This window comes from Primulina huaijiensis, chromosome 14 (assembly GCF_012295235.1).
Source record: "Primulina huaijiensis isolate GDHJ02 chromosome 14, ASM1229523v2, whole genome shotgun sequence".
Taxonomy (NCBI): Eukaryota; Viridiplantae; Streptophyta; class Magnoliopsida; order Lamiales; family Gesneriaceae; genus Primulina; species Primulina huaijiensis.
The window spans coordinates 3,864,611-3,878,157 of NC_133319.1; the positions used below are offsets into that span (position 1 = coordinate 3,864,611).

At 33.8% G+C, this 13,547-nt stretch overlaps 2 protein-coding genes across 3 annotated transcripts; one reads left to right on the forward strand and one right to left on the reverse strand.

Moving 5' to 3' along the window:
* The first annotated feature begins 367 nt into the window (after nucleotides 1–367).
* On the forward strand, nucleotides 368–3,727 carry LOC140957317 (probable protein phosphatase 2C 23). The gene is made up of 4 exons (XM_073414518.1): nucleotides 368–2,264; nucleotides 2,364–2,477; nucleotides 3,091–3,355; nucleotides 3,443–3,727. Exons 1-4 carry the CDS (start codon nucleotides 579–581, stop codon nucleotides 3,556–3,558), a joined length of 2,181 nt encoding a protein of 726 aa, XP_073270619.1. The 5' UTR covers nucleotides 368–578; the 3' UTR covers nucleotides 3,559–3,727.
* Nucleotides 3,728–7,883: 4,156 nt separating this feature from the next.
* Nucleotides 7,884–11,041, reverse strand: LOC140957465 (putative E3 ubiquitin-protein ligase XBAT31). 2 transcript variants are annotated; one of them, XM_073414751.1, is made up of 8 exons: nucleotides 10,657–11,041; nucleotides 10,507–10,566; nucleotides 10,153–10,224; nucleotides 9,809–9,930; nucleotides 9,552–9,692; nucleotides 9,357–9,452; nucleotides 8,750–9,008; nucleotides 7,884–8,490 (listed from the first exon to the last, which is right to left on the reverse strand). In XM_073414751.1, exons 1-8 carry the CDS (start codon nucleotides 10,834–10,836, stop codon nucleotides 8,122–8,124), a joined length of 1,299 nt encoding a protein of 432 aa, XP_073270852.1. In that variant the 5' UTR covers nucleotides 10,837–11,041; the 3' UTR covers nucleotides 7,884–8,121. The 2 variants fall into 2 exon arrangements, with proteins under 2 accessions (XP_073270852.1, XP_073270851.1); XM_073414750.1 differs by having other exon boundaries at nucleotides 9,357–9,464; nucleotides 10,657–11,040.
* Nucleotides 11,042–13,547: the final 2,506 nt, after the last annotated feature.

Here is a 13,547-nt window from a genome sequence, read left to right on the forward strand (position 1 = left end):
TATATATTGTATAATTTATTATTATTTTCTATTAGGAAACATGTAAAACGCTATTTTTTTTAATCGAAACTGTTAAAAAATTAAATGAACAATTTTGAAACCGAAATCCAAAGTATTTTTTACATTTTATGTAAATTATGTGTGAAAAATTGCTAGCTTTTGATAATCGAAAATTTAGCATAACAATATTTTAAATTAATATAACTAAGTTGAATGTATGGGCACGCGCAGCGTAATGCGTGTGGGGAAACGAAACCTTACCCCGTCCAACTATCAAAGTTTCAACCTTTAGCAGTCAACCTCTGTCCCCTTCCTCAAATAATAATAATAATAATAAAAAAATACAAAACAAATGGGGGGAAAAGCATCCACCTCGCCCCCGATTCCAGTCCTCTGTTTTTATTCTCTCAATCAAACAACAAAGTCAACGCCTCTCACCAGCTTATTGTCTCCTACTCATTATTGCACATTTTATTGCTCGGTTTCAACTGAAGTTACTCCATTCTCTCTGTTTTCAGTATTTGAGTTTTTTTTTGTTCTTTTGTTTTTTTTTTTCTGCTTTGGAACAAGTGAGTAAAATGGGCAACGGAGTGGGGAAGATGACGGTTTGTTTCACCGGAATGGATCCCAGCGACGACTATGCACGGCGTAGGAGGAAGGATATGGCGGCGGGTATGATGATATCGGACCCTTTGGATGATCTGGGTCATTCATTCTGCTACGTCCGGCCAGAGTTGGAGCGGCTCTCATCCTCTAAAGTTCATTCCGAATTCGACGAACCCGCAACGACGACGTTTAAGTCGATTTCGGGCGCTGCCGTGAGTGCCAATACTTCAACCCCGCTCTCCACGGCTTCGCTCGACCTTTACTCTTACAACAGTATAGACCGGGCCTCCGCGTTTGAGGGCTCAACCTCCTTTGCTTCCATCCCTCTTCAGCTCGTACCGAGAAATTCGTCGATTTATTCTGGACCGTTGTATAACTCCGGCTTGATTCCGAATTCATGCCCGATGGAGAGGGGATTCATGTCAGGCCCGATTGAGAGAGGCTTCATGTCGGGCCCACTTGATCGTGGGATGTTCTCAGGCCCTCTTGACAACGGCGGCTCTGATCAGTTCAAGAGAAGCTATTCCCATGGCGGATTTGCGTTCCGGCACAGATCGAGAAAAGGGTCGTTCATTCGGGCCGTTAAACGGGCCATCTCGAAAGGCATCAATAGAGGTCAGAAATCCATTGTTGCACCAATCAAAGGCGTTGTTTCGATGAAAGAACACGATTGGATGGTGGGTTCGGAAAAGCAAAATGAATTAACATTCAGTAGTGTTAATTTCAGCAGCGAATGTAGTTTGGATGACTGTGATTCACTAGAAAACCAGAATCTTCAGTGGGCTCAGGGAAAAGCCGGCGAGGATCGAGTTCATGTCGTAGTTTCCGAGGAACATGGATGGGTTTTCGTGGGGATTTACGATGGATTTAATGGCCCCGATGCACCGGATTATCTGTTGTCCAATTTGTATTCAGCTGTACATAAAGAGCTGAAAGGTCTGCTTTGGGATGAGAATAACAAGTCTGATAATTCATCCATTTCAAATCCATCTTCTGCAACAGATAATTCCAGTTTTATAAAAACGGATTTTAATCCAAATCCTATTTTGACTGATGATTCTTTGCGGGATAGGGCGATTAATAGCTGCTCAAAATGTTTAGAACAAGAGAATTACCCTCATATAAACGAGGACAATTGGTACAAGAAAAGGAGGGGTAGACATTCAAAGATTAAGTACCGTAGCGTGGCGAAAAAGTGGGAGGAGAATCAGAAGAGATGGAGGTGTGAATGGGATCGGGAAAGATTGGAACTGGATAGAAGATTAAAGGAGCAATTGAACAAAAACAGGTTGAATGGCGCAGGTGCGACTAATCATGCTGAAGTGTTAAAAGCTCTTTCGCAGGCATTGCAGAAAACAGAAGATGCTTATCTTGATCTTGCTGATAAAATAGTTATGGATAATCCTGAGTTGGCCTTGATGGGTTCTTGTGTTCTTGTGATGTTGATGAAGGGAGACGACCTTTACCTGTTGAATGTGGGCGATAGTCGAGCTGTTTTGGCTCTGAAGAAAGAGCCTGATCTTTGGAGACAGGATTTGGAGAGAATCAATGAGGAAACGTTGTATGATCTCGAGTCTTTCGATGGTGATAGGTCAAATTTGCAGCCGAGTTTGGCTAGTTTCCAGTTAACCATGGATCATAGCACCTCAATTGAAGAGGTAAAACCCCTCGAATGAAACCCATTTTCATTCATTTGTTCTGGCGTTGCTTATGTTTGATTGATCATTTTGCTGCATATTGTTGTGTTTTGTTTCCAGGAAGTTGTGAGGATTAAAAACGAGCATCCCGATGATGCTTCGGCTGTGATCAATGACCGTGTAAAAGGCTCGCTAAAGGTTACCCGGGCTTTTGGTGCTGGTTTTCTCAAACAGGTGTGGCATGTTAGTTTTTTTAATAATCAGATTCCACTTTTATTCATGAAACTGAAATGTTCCACCAATGAGTAGAGATCGAAAGTAAGACAAGTGGTGTATTTTGAGAACCCGTTAGAACGCCCCGAGGCAGAGAAAATTGGCTTTTCATTACATGTCTAAAGGCATATTTTCGCTTTTTCCAACTCTCCGTTAATATTTTTATGATCAAACATTTACGTAATTCACTATCATCCGAATGCGATATACACCTACACGAGTTAATAATCTTAGTATAAAGTTCGAATTCCTGTGGGACAATTGGTTGTTTTTCTGGTTTTTGTCTCCTTTTTGGGACCCGACACGGAAAAAGATATAGCTGATTTCACATTAGTAACAGCTTTCCTTTTTACCTGTAGGAATTTTGTAGAGATTATATAGAAATTGATTGGCTAAAATACATTTGCTAAAGAGCGGAGTAGATTTTTTTGAAATGTAGCTAAAGAAGAAAATTTGGCTTGTTTGTCTCTCTTTGAATGATAGAATTCATCAAATACTTCTATCGAGTTTTATTTTATTTTCAATGTTTCGTCAGTTCTATTGTTCATTTTGCTGTTCGATTGTGTTTCTGCAGCCTAAATGGAACGATGCACTGCTAGAAATGTTTAGAATCGACTATGTAGGGAAGTCTCCATATATAAATTGCATCCCTTCACTTCACCATCACCGATTAGGATCACGAGATCGGTTTCTAATACTGTCGTCGGATGGACTTTACCAATACTTCACAAATGAAGAAGCTGTGTCAGAAGTCGAACTTTTCATTTCTTGGTCACCTGAGGGAGATCCTGCACAACACCTGGTTGAGGAACTGTTGTTTCGTGCAGCAAAACGAGCAGGTACGCACGTAACTTTTACGTTCAATAGAATGTTTGATATGGAATGTATGCTAAAACGTTGCATCTGCTGTTTATGTTCGATTTCAGGTATGGATTTTCATGAGTTGCTCGAGATACCACAAGGTGATAGACGTCGCTACCACGACGATGTCTCGATTATTGTCATCTCTTTGGAGGGAAGAATTTGGAGATCTTGTGCATAATTTGTGAGAACCAAGTAGAATAATAGTATTTGATGTTCAAGAAAAAAAAAGTAGGGGACACCCATTTTTTATTTTCTTCTATGAAAACAACCAAGTTTTGAGATTTAAGAGAAACTTGGTCGTTTGTTCTTTGGGGAAGTCCTTTATTGTAAAGATGAACATTTCTCAATTACCTGTTGCCATAGAAAATTGTAATATTTTTTTTGAAATAAATGACATCCCAAGAAATATTTTTTTGTTAATTATTACTACCTTTTTATGGTTTGGGGAGCTTAAATTTTACGTATTAAGAGCTTGAAATGCGTGTAAGTAATAGAAGAGGCCATGAAATTAATGTGAACTTCTATAATAAAAACCTAATCATCTGATAAATACTCACACAATCTCCTATATTTAGGTTTATTTGTATTTTCATATATATCAAGAAAATTATTAGAAAAATAGTTCTCGATTTATCCTTATTTAATGAGTGCGTTAATAACCAATACATTTAATTAATAGAAGTGGGTTGTTAAAATAATATAAATACTTGATTATATATTAAGAATTTTTATATTTGAAATTGAGTGACTGATAGAAATAGATGTAACATGGCAATATATGGACGCCAGGTTGCTTAAAAAATTCCTCGAAATTGTAGGGAGTTGCAATGTGGTCGAACCCTAAATTCTGAACTGCTAACCAATCGAACAAATAAAGGGAATAAATGCATTTGTAGTTGGGGATGGAGTAGATATCAGATATGTATCAGTAATGGTGGTGGAATCTGTCACACAATCATTAATATTGGACCAACAATTCAAGTTGCCTATACTTGGATACAACTGTTTTCTTATTGCTCGTAAGATGTATTTATTGGTGCAATTTTTAGGCTGTAAAATTTCATTGTTGTATGGGGTTTTGTTCATGTTATATATATGGATAGTAAGTGTTTTGATACGCTCAGCACATGATTAGGTAGATGAGAATACTACTTATATATGTAGCATCCATCGAGTCGATATTTGGAGACTGAAATCACTCAAGATATGTCATATCATTGAGTACATGAGTCTTACATTGTATACATAAAGACCCATAAGAGAAATTCGGGTTTGCACTTGAAAGGAGTTTTGTTATAATGAACTTCGTATGCAAGTCTTTTTATGATATTGTTCATTTTGAGACTAAGTTCTCATGGATTTATTTTTGGACTTTATTCGAACGACCTCATATAATTGGAAATGAATTTTGAAAGTACACACATGTAGAACTTTAAGACGATATAAGTTTGTTGAATATGTCTCTTGTGAAATGGTATCACATATCTTTATTTTTTAGATGAGTCAACTCTACCAATTTTTACAATAAAAAGTAAATAAGATGAGTGATTTCAACAAAAATTACGTCTGATTGTTGGCTCTTGTGAACTTTTTTGTTAGAAATAATTATCATTATTTTTTTACATTTGTTATCAAAATAATATGTTTATTATGATATTTTTCTCTATAAAAAAAATTATTGATATCAACATACTAGATATTATATTAGATCTAATTCATCAATCTCTTAATATTATCAATATATTAGATTTTATATTATATCTTAATCATGAATTTCTTTGAATTTCTCATTAATCTCTTTTGATTCTCAATATAAAATAATATCGTGCTACTTTATAGCCATAAACATTACGATACTTCACTGACAACAGTGTATCAATAATTATAATTGTGCTATTTTTAGAGCACCAACGAATATATTGTTAAATTGGGTATTAACAACATATTGTACTACTTCGACAACATCAACGAAATGAGATTTATTTTCATTCTCGGTTAGCTAATAAATAAATGCGGATAAACAATATACAAATTGCTATTTAGATATAATGATTTATAATACTGTTATATCATGAAACTAAATGATCATTGATGATCATATATAATTCTTTGTAAATTGTGCTCGATTGATTGAATTTTTCAGTTCGGATATTCGGAAGTTGAATGCTTGATTCTCAGTAAAAATCGTCACCTTATCCAATTATCAGTTTGGGCTTATGATGTAAACTGATTCTTAGAAACTAAACGAAGAAAATTGATAAATTGGTAATCTGAGTCAGTTTAATTCGACTAGACTAGATTATCTTAAGGGATATTTCAGTTTTGAGTTCAAATGTAGATCAGTTTTAGCTAAAATCAGTTTTATCTTAATTATTTATTAACACCAAAACATAAAATTCTTGAATTAACAAAAATAATAGTTATTTATCAGGTCGTAAATGGGCATATGTTTTTGTAACTTTTTCGATATTTGATTTTATTATTTAGTTGATTCGATAATGATAATTTATATTTTTAGTTTGGTGTATAAACCTAATGTATTAATTATATAAACTTCTAAATATTGATTTAAATTTTTTGATGACATGAAATTTTGTGAATTTATTTTATTAGTCAATAAATTGCATGAGATATTGCATTAATTTTTTATGCAATTTGGTGATGATTTTTCTAATTTGAGATTTTTCCAAGACATATTGGATTGTTAGATTTTTATTTCCTAAATTTTGATATTTCTCAATTTTGATCGTGAATATAATTTTTGACTTTTTTTTTCAAAGTTATTTGATTAAAATTGGCATTTATTTTAAAGTTTTATTATTGTTTTAAAATCATTGATAAAGAATTTTATTACATGTTTTCTTGTATGTATTGCAAATTTAGGAACAAAAAATTCAATGTGAAATGATATTCATGATAGACTGATTCTTTTAGGCAAAGATCCAGAAGATTTTAATATTTTACGAATTCTTATTTTTTGACTTATTAAATTTGATATTGCTATCATTAACTCAAATTGACAAGGAATCCACATAGTATTTGAAATAAATAAGTAATATTTTACGAATTCTTATTTTTTGACTTATAAATATGTTGTTCAAAACAAAATAGTTTAGTTGAATTATTTTGGCTCAAATCAACTATTAAAACCAAATTTTCAATTTTGAGAATAAATGCGTCATATTTTGAGGATGCACTATATGACTTTGAGAATATGGTGTAAATATTATGCCAATTGATTATGATGAAATATCTCATTGGATATTAATTTTTGGCTTGGAGCCAAAGTTCATGTGTTGAAAGATATCGATGCGACAAATGAACTACAATGATTTTTTGGAAGAGGTTGAAAATATGTTGGAAATATTTTAAATTTATCATAAAATATTTTTAATTAATAACAATAAGATTTTTGCGATATAATTTCTCATTTGTTATTATTGCAAAGAAATGTTTCCAACATTGAAGATGATAAAAATAGAGCTAAAAAATATCATTGAGAATGTGTTGTCGTTTTATTTATTCGATACTGAAATTTCAAGTGATGTTTACTGTAGGGAGAACAATAAAATTTGTAGTTTTTTCCTTGTCTATGGTTTCTCTCACATGATTTTTCATCACAATGTATTTAATTAGATAATTAAAAAGTAGCGAGATATGTCATGCTCTTTTTCTTTCACTAAGATTTTGTCCTACTGAATTATTCCTATTAAGATTTTAACGAAGCTTATCCATCATCGGGGAACATCCAAAGAAAAAATCTATTGCTGCAGTAATTTTATTTGGCTCAGATTTTTCCCATATGGTTTTATTGTCAATATTTTAACGAAATAGCACTTGAATCCTGATGAATTTCCAAATTATTCATCTTGCCAGATTGATATTTTAACGAACAAGTTATTCTATACCAATAAAAAAAAAATCGCAATGATTATACGCCAATAATTTAAAAAATATATGTATTTCAAATTGTTTTAAAATGGTGTACAATGATTGTAAGTGTGGAGCATGAATTTACCCCACCCTATTTTAGTTAAAGCTTGTGTAAGTTATTAATCTCGTTTAGCATGAATTTACTATCGTTTTTTAGCGGGAGTAAGTTTTTTGTGAGACGATCTCACGAATCTTTATTTGTTAGACAGATCAATCATACCGATATTCACAATAAAAAATAATACTCTTAACATAAAAAATAATATTTTTTCATAGATGACCCAAATAAGAGATCCGTCTCAAAAAATACAACCCGTAAGACCGTCTCACACAAGTTTTTATCTTTTAGTGTACACAATTTCATCATTAATTCTTTTGCAATTCCTTGATATCTTAATATATATTCTAATGAATACTATTTACTTTCATGAAAAAAAAAACATCTCGAATAAAATTCTCGCAAAAATAACTACAAAATATATTTAAATATAATCTACTATACTAAATATTTATTTTTACACTCTGATTAAGTTTCATGAAAGGGGCAATATGTACAACAGTACACATTCATTAACTAAGCTCACGAAAACCTTCTTACGTATTTTTGTTACAAGTTTCACAAAATAGGGAAGCAACTAATAATTTTGAAGTTCAAGATTGAAAAGAATCAACACCACCTTCCTATTTACGACGAAGTGATTCACACCTGCTAATGTGAATTATTCACTTATTTCTTAAGCTCTGTGTAACTATACTTGAAGAGAATATGATCCGCTTCGATCCCAATTCGACGGTCGAGTGCTGGCTGCTATGTATCGAGCGTTAATGGTTTATCGAGCCATTCTTTCTCGGCTATGATTCTGCCTGAACCACGGCCACCCATTTTCCCAAAAGATATGCCCTTAAAGCTGCTACTTCCCTCACTCAAATTCCGAGACCTCCAAGATTTTCTAGGATTGTCATTTTCAGTTTCGACAACCTTAGCCACCACTAATTTGACAATGCTACTTCTGCAGAAAGGGCAAACGGGTACAGAGTGGCACGCGGTTGTAGGGTTGGGCTTGTTGTGACAGCACAAGGCGAGTGTGCAATGCGCACACATTCGGTGCCCACATTCTTGAACTTCAATGGCGCAAGCTTGATCAAAACATATGCAGCAAAGCTCCGAGTCACTTGCCTACATAAGAAAATTTGGATAGATCACATGATTCCTTCGAAACAATACATATTTGCCAAGATTGGATCATGGACCTTTATGTAAAATTCTTGTGACGTATTTATAGTTTATCTTGAAATGGTGACACATAAACCAATAAGTCCTCGTCCAATATGACACATTCAAGAAATAGAAGCCAAAGCGTAAAAACATCCGAACAGAGGTCAAGGAAGAAACAGAAGATAGGAAGGAACGTCTTACAGAGATAATAGTGGATTACCTCAGACATGTTATCATCAATACCAGAGTCAGATGCTGATGGAGATGGCAGCGAATAAACGGTTCCTTTTAATATCGTTTTCTCCTTCTCTCTATTGGCCTCCATCAGGGCATGTTCCAACAGAGATTTTGCCTCCTGATTAAGCTCACCTATGAATTTCAAAGATGATGGCCAGACAAGAGGCTCCGGGGATGAAGGATTCAGCAAAGCTGCACATGCTTCATGGTGATGCCTTAAAGCTATTGTGTACGGTATTCTCCTAAATAATGTTAAACAAAATCCTCATTTTATGTTACGTTGATTGGAAAATGAAATGTGTATTAACTAATGAAATAGAGTGCACGGTTGAGAGAAATAAACTCTTCATACATAAACTTCGAGAAATAAGAAAACCGATATTATGAAAAAACTGCCTTCGTCTATTTTTCTTGAAAGTTTCTTCCTTCAATATGACAATAGTAATAAAACAGTATTCCTTGAAGAAATTTGACATGAAGAAGCTGACAAGTAAATGATATTGTATTGAGACAAGCATGAAAAATATTAACCAAATGTTAAATTGCTTTTTCTGTACATCAAAAACTAATGAAAAGCACAAGAAAAATACCCTGATGCGTCTCGCTGAATTCGATCTGCACCCCAAGCCAGCAATTCTCTAATGCAATCAAGAGAGCCTCCTCTTGCAGCAAAATGCAGGGGATTACTACCCGCAAAGCTGTAGTATAGCACAAGGTAATTAGAAAAACCATGTCAAATACACCAAGGGCACGACTATGGACTTGAATTGACAACATTACCCTACCCGTATCCACCAGTTGAAGCAGAAACAAGGGCTCCATTGCCCAACAATACGTGAACACATTCAGGATGTCTTTGACGAGCCGCCAAGTGCAACGGTGTCGCTCCTTTACGATCTCTGATGCTAACGAAACGGGAATATCCCCTAAAACAATTTTTTGCAAAAAACAGAGAAACTGATTAGAACTGCGACTTATAATGAAAGATTGGAAGGAATTTCACTATTTCATACTAGTTTAATCAAAGTCGGAGAAGGCCTACCAAGAAGCAGCCACTGGGGAGGTGCTGGCAGCGGATAAAATGGCCTGAAGGCAGCCGGAGTGGCCATAGTAAGCAGCATAGTGCAAGCAGGTTCTCCCACTACGTGCATCAAACATTAAAATCTGTTTCCAAAGCTCAAAGTTAGGAATGTAAAATAACATTAAACTTCACCCTTCACGCCACTGAGAATTAGTTTCAGAAATTATTGGTTTTATATATTTGAAGTTTTGTATAAAACTTGCATCGCTCCACTCATTATTATTTCAGGTTCTTTACATTAGAATTAGCACAATTTTTGGTGTATTCGGAGAGTCAGAGAATGGCACTTAGTTTGGAATGCTTACATTGGCACCAGCTTCAATCAGCTTATTAACGCAGGAGATATCGCCACGCATCGCAGCCAACATCAATGGAGTCTACAAACAACAGAATCACACCCAAGATCAAATATTTAAGTAGCCAGTAGTAGCACTCACAGAAAAAAATGTTGAAAAATCATATGCAAATATTTTTAAAACCAGAAAATATTCCCATCCCACAATAAAATAAATAAGTTGCCGGCAATATCAAAATCATGGGAGGTCTACGTGCGAAGGACTACACATCCATAATTTCCGATTCAAACTCCTAACTTTACACTCAACCATACATTATTTATTTATACACGAAATAAAAGGAGAAAAGAAATACAAAGGCACCTGCTTGAATCGATTCAACACATCCGGTTTGAAAGATACGTCCAGAAGAAAAGAAAGAACCTGAAACCCACAAAAGAAAAATCACCATAAACCAAACTAAACATCCGAATAAATTTCATAATCCTAGAAAAGAAAAATCAAGAATCCCACCTCGATCTGGCCATTGTCTGCAGCAATATGCAAAGCCGAGTTGCGATCATACACCGTGGAGCTGTGAACAAGAGCTGAATTCTTGCCCATAACTTCCTTAACAGTTTCCAAATCTCCCAGTTGCACGGCGCTAAACAATCCCAATTCCTCCCCACTTCCGCAACTCAGGCCCTGACCCATTATTCCTCCTCAAAATCAATACCCGCAACCTTTCTGCGTATATATGTATGCACAGGTGGCGTCGCTGCTACTCCAACCGGACATACACGCCGCCTTCTGGACGTGGTGGCGGAGAAGAAAGTGGTTTACAACTTTACATAGGTTATTTTAGAGAAAAAAGCTGACCGTGTCAGAGAGAGCGTGTGAGGACGGGCAGCAGTGAGATATACTACGGGCAGCTAGATTCCGAATTAATACACTACAACAGTAATAATAAAGGTACACAGTACCTGTTTGTCGTTGATTGTAAGAGTCAATGTCGATTGGTCTTTTTTTGCTTTATTTATTAAAATTCAGAGTCTTCACACCAACCTTTGAACAAAAGTTTAGAATAACAAATATATTTATTTTTTTCCAACAAAATATTATTTTTATATTGGTCTTTTGCTTTATTTGTTCGAATTCACAGTCTTCACGCCTGTCTTTGAACAAAAGTTTAGAATAATAATATAATAAACAAACATATTTATTTTTCCACAATTTTTTTTATATTTATATATGTAACTAATTTCGAAATTTATTTGTTGGGTCTGTTGGCATTACTCACATAACTTGGAGAAGAATTATGGATTAATTTAATAATAAAATAGTTGATTTTAGACATTTTTTTTAAAAAAAAAAATTAAAGTTTTTGTTCACCAAAGGGAAAAAATATAGGGTTGATTATACTGGTATTACTAATTTGGTACAAGTTTGGAATAAACTCGTGACCTTTATACCGTGATTATTTCTTTATTAGTAAATTATAGAGAACTGGTAAAATTTGACGTTCCCTTGGACAGATGTTGAAAATAAGTTCATGGTTTTAACTATTTTTTCATTTTATATCGCTTTCTTTGACTTGAGGTGCAATCGTCATTATTATGATCTAAAAAAGCATTCTTGTTAAATCAAAGATAAATTTTAATTTTTCAAAAGCAGTTTTATTGTTTTATTCAAACGAAGTTATGCTTGGAAATAGGTATTTAAATAATAAGTTAATGGTATCATAGATAATTTCTTGTTGTACATGATTGTGGTTATTTAGTTAGATTTGTGATCAAGATAAATATGATAAGATAACGTATGTAATGATTTTTATTATGCTATTTCTCCTATAAATAGATGATTGATTTCAATGAAAATTTCATTTGGTTATTGGCACTTGTGAATTCTCTGTATTCATCTCTATCTTCTTTTATGAATTATAATATGTTGTCATCACGAGGTTGTAACCAACTGAGAATGAAAAAAAAATCATATCTTGTTGATGCTCCTAAAATAGCACATCGATATTCGATTTTACAATATATTCATTAGAGCTATAGAAGTAGTACGATTATAATTATTCATAGATTGGTGCGAAGAACATTCATGATTTTGCAGTTGAATATTGATATCTCTAAAGTAACGGGTTTTTTTTAAAAATAATTTAATTTTTAAAATTCTTTTCAAAATTAATTTTAAAAAAAAAGAATGACAATTTTACGGCAATCCGTGCTTACGAAGCACGGACGGTGCCCACGTGGAGCACGGTCCGTGCTTCGTAAGCACGGATCATGCTCCACCTTGGAACGTCCGCGCTTACAAAGCGCGGACGCCTCCACGCTTACAAAGCGCGGACACTCCCACGTGGAGCATCGGTCCGTGCTTACGAAGCACGGACTCTGTAAATATCTATTTTTTTTTTCGCTTTTTTCTGTCCATTCGATTTTCTTTTCTGAAGCCTTCACGTGAATATTCAGAAGTTCACGTGGAGTAAAATAATTGTACTGGTATTGAAATTTTTTAGTATATATAATCGATCATTTATAATCGATCTATTGAGAGTTGTTCGTTGTGATCCTGCGTACGAAATTAAGTATATCATCGAAAATGTGAAAGATAAATATGGATATCAAATCTCGTACACGAAGACATGACGAAGTTTGAAACGTGCTATGGAAATTGCTTATGGTACATAGGAGATGTAATGCCTGAAGAAAATATCACAAGTTGTTAATTTAGTAATGTGAGATTACTAAATAATGAATGATTTTTAAAGAATGAAATATGACATATGTTGGTCATACGAAATCCAAATGATTTGAAATTTGGATATAACGTAGAAAACTCAAAGATATAGAAGTTTCATGTTTTGAGTTTTGGAAAATTTGATCGTTTGACTGATCCAAATGGATATATCGGCGTTGGAAATGTTAAATATTATATATTATATTATATTATTTTATTAATATAATATAATATAATATTAAAAAAAAATTGAAAGTTGATAAATTTGAAACTCACGAACGTGAGTTTCAATCTTTCAACAGAAGACACAGCAGAAAGAACGAGAGAATAAGAAATAAAGTTTTCGGATGTTTCTTTTCGGTCGTGTGACTTACCGATTTATCCAATCGACGAACCGACTTCAGTTTTGGGATTTTTGATACGAGTTCTTCGATTTGAGGTATAAATTTTATAGTTTTGGTGATGTTTGAAATTCGTCGATTTTTGGAATAAATCCGATAAATTGTTAAATCATACTGAAATTGAAGATTGTTAAATAGCGTATGATTTTAACGAAGTAGAGAAGATTATTGTGTTGTTGTTTAGAATTTTTCCCAATTTATTATAATTAGGGATTTTTAATCGTTGGATTGAGATTGGAGAGTTGTTTGTAAGTTGTTATTAATTCTGATTATATATTC

Coding starts and splice junctions, on each gene's coding strand:
- LOC140957317 (XM_073414518.1), top strand. CDS start 579: ATGGGCAACGGAGTGGGGAAGATGACGGTTTGTTTCACCGGAATGGAT. Junction 2,265..2,363: donor ATAGCACCTCAATTGAAGAG/GTAAAACCCCTC, acceptor TTTTGTTTCCAG/GAAGTTGTGAGGATTAAAAA. Junction 3,356..3,442: donor TCGTGCAGCAAAACGAGCAG/GTACGCACGTAA, acceptor GTTCGATTTCAG/GTATGGATTTTCATGAGTTG.
- LOC140957465 (XM_073414750.1), bottom strand. CDS start 10,836: ATGGGTCAGGGCCTGAGTTGCGGAAGTGGGGAGGAATTGGGATTGTTT. Junction 10,567..10,656: donor CAGACAATGGCCAGATCGAG/GTGGGATTCTTG, acceptor TGTGGGTTTCAG/GTTCTTTCTTTTCTTCTGGA. Junction 9,465..9,551: donor GCTTCAACTGGTGGATACGG/GTAGGGTAATGT, acceptor GCTATACTACAG/CTTTGCGGGTAGTAATCCCC.